General features: G+C 30.9%; 2 protein-coding genes across 2 annotated transcripts; both read left to right on the forward strand.

Annotated features, from left to right (window-relative positions):
• The first annotated feature begins 727 nt into the window (after window positions 1–727).
• Window positions 728–1,862, forward strand: LOC107936397 (uncharacterized protein At4g22758). Its single transcript, XM_016869121.2, has 2 exons — window positions 728–1,192; window positions 1,574–1,862. Exons 1-2 carry the CDS (start codon window positions 811–813, stop codon window positions 1,732–1,734), a joined length of 543 nt encoding a protein of 180 aa, XP_016724610.1. The 5' UTR covers window positions 728–810; the 3' UTR covers window positions 1,735–1,862.
• A 262-nt stretch (window positions 1,863–2,124) lies between these two features.
• LOC107936379 (protein cornichon homolog 4) lies at window positions 2,125–5,132 on the forward strand. The gene is made up of 4 exons (XM_016869099.2): window positions 2,125–3,070; window positions 3,598–3,779; window positions 4,704–4,826; window positions 4,921–5,132. Exons 1-4 carry the CDS (start codon window positions 2,999–3,001, stop codon window positions 4,955–4,957), a joined length of 414 nt encoding a protein of 137 aa, XP_016724588.1. The 5' UTR covers window positions 2,125–2,998; the 3' UTR covers window positions 4,958–5,132.
• Window positions 5,133–6,282: the final 1,150 nt, after the last annotated feature.

The following is a 6,282-nucleotide window of genomic DNA, read 5'->3' on the forward strand; positions in this document are numbered from 1 at the left end:
CACCAGTAACTGTCTGTCAGCCGCCCTCTCTGGTATTTAAATTAAAAAAAATGGTCCGTCAGCAAAAAAATGAGGTTGCTAGTTGCTGCGAGTTTCAGAAACTGGACAGAGCCCATTAATTTGGTCTGCCCCCCAAAGTGATAATTCCATATTGAAACGATTCAATTTACTCTGCATATAAAATTCATTATTACCATCCCAAACCTAATTCAATGGAACATTCTATTTTTGGCATGTACATTAATCTTTTCACAATTTTATTACATGCCAAGCCTATTCACGTGATCAATGTACTAAAACATAAATCGTATGGTTCATGAACCTATTAACCATATAATTAATTGGTAACTATCAAATAAACATGGAAAAAAAATCATGGTTTCGATTGCTTACCATATATGAGAGTTCACTATAAAGAACAAATAGTTCAAATGTTTACAATACCCATTTCTAATACAAATATTTACTTAATTAAATAAATTCAAACTAATCACCTAATTAGTAATTAGAATTTAAAAATCAATATAGGAATGAGTAATTGATTTGATTTAAGCCGGAGAAAAAGAGCATTAACATCCCATCAATCCCATAGCCATTTTCCCTTATAGAGCCACTTAAAATCTACTTCTAGGAGACGTACGTACAGTCAAGAGGGTGAACAATTTCCTGGAAATTTCGCGCTTCCTATTTGCTTTTATTTACAAAAATCCAAAAACCCTTGAAAACAATCATAACGTAACGTAATTTCAATATTTTCCAGCAAATAAAAAGGAAAACCGTCAGTTTCTTCTATCATTTAATATCAGCACCATGATTCCTCGGGGACTTAGCTCCATCAGGGTTCTTTCAACCTCCGAGAGAACACAACAAACATTCCCACCAGAACATCATTCCGACATCGTTCAACGGAGAGGAGTCCTTGTCGCAGTCCCGGCAAGGTTGACAACCTCCTCGTCTTCCAGGTTTCCGGTTGTCAACGACGGAATATCCCAAAGGCTGACGAAGTTGCTGCTGAATGTGAATATAGAGAGCAGCTTGGGGCCAGTCCATGTGATTATGCCATCAGATAATACAGTGAATGATTTAATCAAAGCTGCTATAGAAATTTACATCAAGGAGAAGAGAAGGCCATTGTTAGAGGAAACTGATCCTAAGCTTTTTCAGCTTCATTATTCGCAGTTCTGCCTGGAAAGTAAGTAAATTCTTTATTCTTCTTTTTCTCTTTCCCAGTCTTCGTCAAATATTTCTGGTCTATATTATTATTGTAATTGTAAATTAATAACCATATATTTTTCTTTTGTTCGAAATAGCATATCATTTAGTTGATGGTAATTACCTTTTTTATAATTAAACTGAATTGAATGTGAAAAAACCAAACGCTATATAAAAAAAAAATTAATAAACAAGTACAATTAGCTTTCTAATTCTATTAATTATACTATTATTTGAGCGGACTTTCTCTATATTAAAAAAAAAAAAGCAGCAGCATAGACCAATTGTTGAATAAAATATTCGAGTTTTTAAGTATTAGTAATTAATTTGTGATTTATGTGATATTATATGAAATGGGCAGGTTTAAGAGCAGGGGAGAAGCTGATCAACTTGGGATCGAGGAATTTCTTTTTGTGTTTGAAGAAGCGGCCATCTTCGTCGGACACTTTCTTATCGGCAAAGGCAAAGTTGGCATCGGAGACTCTGTTTTCTCTGACAAAACTCGGGGAGTTGTTGCTCTAAAACTTTCCTCTTTTCCATTGTAAATCTAGCAAGAAAACGGGTATAGCATTGAAAGCACAACGGGTTTAAACTAAAATTTTTAATTCCAATAGTTAATCAAATCATTAGTTGGATCGAATTGATTAAAAGATTGTTAAAGAGTATTTTATTTAGTTTTTTAGTTGGTTTAATAAGTCTATATCAATTCCCGATTCAATCAATTTAAAACTATTATTCGAATTGATTGATTCTCAATTCAACTAATTTTCAAGTTCAAATAACTTTACTTTTAACGAAATTAAAGAATTTAGTAACTGTAATGTAATGAATTGATGACATTAGTGCTCATATTGTAATTTTTAAAAATTTAATGATCAAAACATAATTAATTATTGTACATCATTTATTTTAAATTTGTGATTTTTATACTATACACATGTGATATAATTTTTTAATATTTGTGAAGGTAAAGATGAACAAATTAACTTAGCTCAAACAAACAAATATAGATATACATTATTTTAAATAAACAAAAGGAGATGAAGTGGGTTTAGAGGAATAGAAAACTTGTGCATTTAAACACAAATTTTTAACTGACATCTATGTCGAGTTTGATACTAAACCATCTTAGATACTTTATTTTGGAATGATTCGTAAGTATTTATATGTCCAACAAATTATACGACGTCGATGTGAAAGTATAGGAGTAATCTAGAGGAAAAATGGTAAAATATCTCATAGATTTCTATATTCTTCATAGATTTAGAGTTCAGTTTTTATATTTTTATTTTTAAGAATTTGATAGTATTTTTTTGTAATAATATTTTAATAAATTTAAATTTAATAAAATAATTTTAACAGTTTTAACTGTTGGACTTAAATTTTGAAATCTAAAAAATAGACAAACTAAATTCTTAAAATTAAGTATAAAGATTAAATTTTAAATTTATGAAAAGTATAGGGACTTATAGCCCATTTTAACCGATAAATATATAGTCCAAAGTGTCGAACGGTAAAAATTAACAAGCCTTTCGAGTGGTAGAGTCAAACAGTACTTTCGAGGCTACTTTTGGTCGGATCTTTCAGGCGTTTAAGAATTCAGAGCACCAAAAGCAAGCCAAACCAACGCTGTTCGTCCGGCACGGTCGAACCCTGGTTTCGCTTCTGCTGCTCTCCGGGCTTTAATCCTCTTACATCGAAACAGAAATCCCAAGCGATAAATAAGACAAAAAAGAAGAAGAAGAAGAAGAAGAATAGATAGGAAGAGAGGGAGATAAAGGAAGGCATGGGAGATCTCTTCATATGGCTTATTTCTTTCTTCATCCTAATTGCCCTTCTTGTTCTCATTGTTTATCAGGTCAGTTCCCTCATTAACCCTAGACTCCATGTTTATTATTTTTTCTGGGTCTGCTTGTAATTTTGCTTTTATCCCTTATATTTGGTTCAAATTATACGATGCTTTGCTATTGGCTTGTTAGATTTTGATTATTTTATTGGTTCTTCCATTTAGTTGCTGGAAAACCACATAATTATTGCTAGAAATTGCGTCTGTGTTGAGGAAAGGAGAGAAAAAATAGTTCTCTTGGAGTGCATTTGTCTGGGTTTGTTAAATTTTGCTGCAAAAAAGGGTGAATTATGAATTATCAGAGAAAAATCTTAGGTTTGAAGTCCTAACTCCTGCTATATATTATCCCACAATTTGATTTTAAGGAACTAGGTGATGGGTTTTTTTATGGGATTTGAAACATGAAAGAACTAAAGAAGTTTGGCAACAGATATCTCTTTGGTGTCTAGCTAATTACTGATGTTATTATTTTGTCTGAAGGTTGTTCTGGTTATATGAGAACAATAATGAGGTTTAACAGCATGAACATTTTGCTGCAGCTCATGTGCTTGGCTGATTTAGAGTTTGATTACATCAATCCTTACGACTCTTCATCACGGATAAACAAAGTGGTCCTGCCGGAATTTATCCTCCAAGGATTTTTATGTGTATTCTATCTCCTAACGGGACATTGGGTCATGGCGCTCTTATGTGGTCCATATTTATACTACAATGTGAGACTGTAAGTTCTTCCCTCATCTTCTTATTCTACCTTTTATTATTTCCCTAGTCTGTTTTGAGGAAAAGTTCAAATGGTAGTTTCTCTAGCTTTAATTCACTGTTAATTTCAAATTACTTCGTTATGGCTCCCTTGTTTGTTTAGATTGCAATGCTATGTCCTGTATGATTAAGCCCCCGTCTGGTTATCCGGTCTATTTTGTTCCATGATCTTGTTTGTTGTGGGCTTTGTGTTCTTAAGACTTGTAATTTCTAACTTGTGCAACGACATGAATAGGTATTAGGTAGCATTGGAGCTTCATGAAAATGGAAACTTTGTTATATGTCTATACTTTGCCTGCATCATGAACGTCCTTGTTGCGAATTTGAGTGTTGATTGTTTGCTCTATTGACCTCTCACCCTCTCTTAGGTTAAATACTCATGCTATAAGCACTAAGTATAAAGAAATGTGTGATTTACCTGATGAGGTGTCATATATATGGGGCTATGGACAATGTTATATCAATAAATAGAAACAATAGAATGCTTTATGGATCTTCACAAGGGAGAAAGGAATCGGACGAGAGTGGACTGATTGGCGGGCATATTAATGACTTTAATTTGGTAACAAACAAATTCCATTGGTCCCAAGCAATATTCTTTGTCCCTTTTGTCAAGTTTATTGGATTTGAGAATTACATTAAGCTAAAAGTTAGCTTTCTTTCGCCCCTTCAATAGATTGCATGCAAGAATCTGGGATCTTGCGGGATTGTAGTTATTTCTATGCTCTAAATGAAATTTCCTTTTACGATACTGATCATGGATAAGAGCGTCGAGACTCTTAGAGCTTATCAAACATACTCTGTGGAGAAAAGCCAGTATATTGCTATTAGGTTTCATGATTTGTTGAGTGCTTTTGAAAATGTATATGCTTTCTGTTGTCCTCAGTTACACACAGAACAAGCACCTGGTAGACGTTACGGAGATATTTAACATGCTTCCCAGGGAGAAGAAGCAGCGCCTTTTTAAGCTTGGCTATCTTGTCCTTCTCCTCTTTTTCTCCTTATTCTGGTAATTTGTTGTTTTCAACAATACACAGGTTTCTCATGTTACTTTTTATTCTTAGTAGCTGCTAACATGGGAACTTTTTATATGCATATGATAGGATGATCTGGTCTACATTAGAAGATATGGACGATTAATCGGAGACAACAGCTTTCTTAACTTAAAGCATTTGGTGCATTGGACATTCACACTCTTTTTTCTTAATCATATTTCAACTTCTGTCTGTTGTAAACTGATATAGCATAAATTTCAAGGCTGTATGATTTGTGAGAATTTCAGTTTATTTTAGTTATATATATAAATATTCAGGCATCTGTTATTTGTTTAGCCTTGTGCTTGGATTTTGCTCAAGCAATGAGCTATCTCAATTTATGCTATTTGAATCGATTGAGTTACAAATTGATAAAAGTCGAAAATTGAAACAAAAATTAACAGTTGAACAAGCTTAATATTTTTTCTTTTATAAATTTTTAATTATTTATTTAATTATTGTTTGTCCAGTAGTCGAATCGATCAAACTAGTTGAACTGAGAACAAGTGGTCTGATTTGTTCAATCATTGGTTTAGTTATTAAAATACTGAATATCTTTAAGATTATATCATATCATCATTTAAAATTTTATATAAATTTTTTAATTTTCAAATGATGATGTGGTATTATGAAATTTTATAAAAATGTACAAATATCGAAGTGAGCTTAGTTATTAAATTTAAAGGCAAAAAATTATATTACTTCTATATTTAATTATGTTTATCAATTAAAAATATGTTAAATTATTTTACGATTTAATTTGTGTTTTTTATTTTGAAATTGGTATTTGTAAAACAAATGCTAGTTACTTCTCGCGACGATTTTAAGTAATTGGGTTATGATTTTTTAATATGGATAATATTTATTCTATAAAATAATAAAAAAAGCTTATAGATTTGTAAAAAGTTAAAATGGAATTATCAATTTTTTGGGGGAAGTTATTTTTTTAAAAATAACTTTTACTATAAGAATATTATTTTTATAAAATACCGGCAAAAGGTTTATAGATCTTTAAAACAAGAATAGCCATTTAAAAAAAATGCATTGTATTACAATTTAAAATAAAAAAATTAGAATGAATTTAAAAAATTTAATATTACTATATATATAAAATTATTCCTTAATTATAGTATTGTAAATAAATTTGAAGACAACAGATTATTTTATTATTATAATTATTGATACGTGGATGCATGTGGTAATTTGTATTCCACATATAGCATTAGTCAATTTTCAACTAATAGCACTTTTGAGTTAATTACATTTTAAAATTCAATAATAATAAAAAAGTTAAATTCGTTAAATAATAATAAAAAAGAGTTAATTTTGTAAGAGTTGGATATGGAGTCAAACACTTTCTCTGGTTTTCTCTATTTATTATATATATGTTATGTTTTACATTCTTTTCAGTCGTGTTTCTCCCTTTCTCTG

The sequence above is a fragment of the Gossypium hirsutum genome, chromosome A12 (genome assembly GCF_007990345.1).
Source record: "Gossypium hirsutum isolate 1008001.06 chromosome A12, Gossypium_hirsutum_v2.1, whole genome shotgun sequence".
NCBI lineage: Eukaryota > Viridiplantae > Streptophyta > Magnoliopsida > Malvales > Malvaceae > Gossypium > Gossypium hirsutum.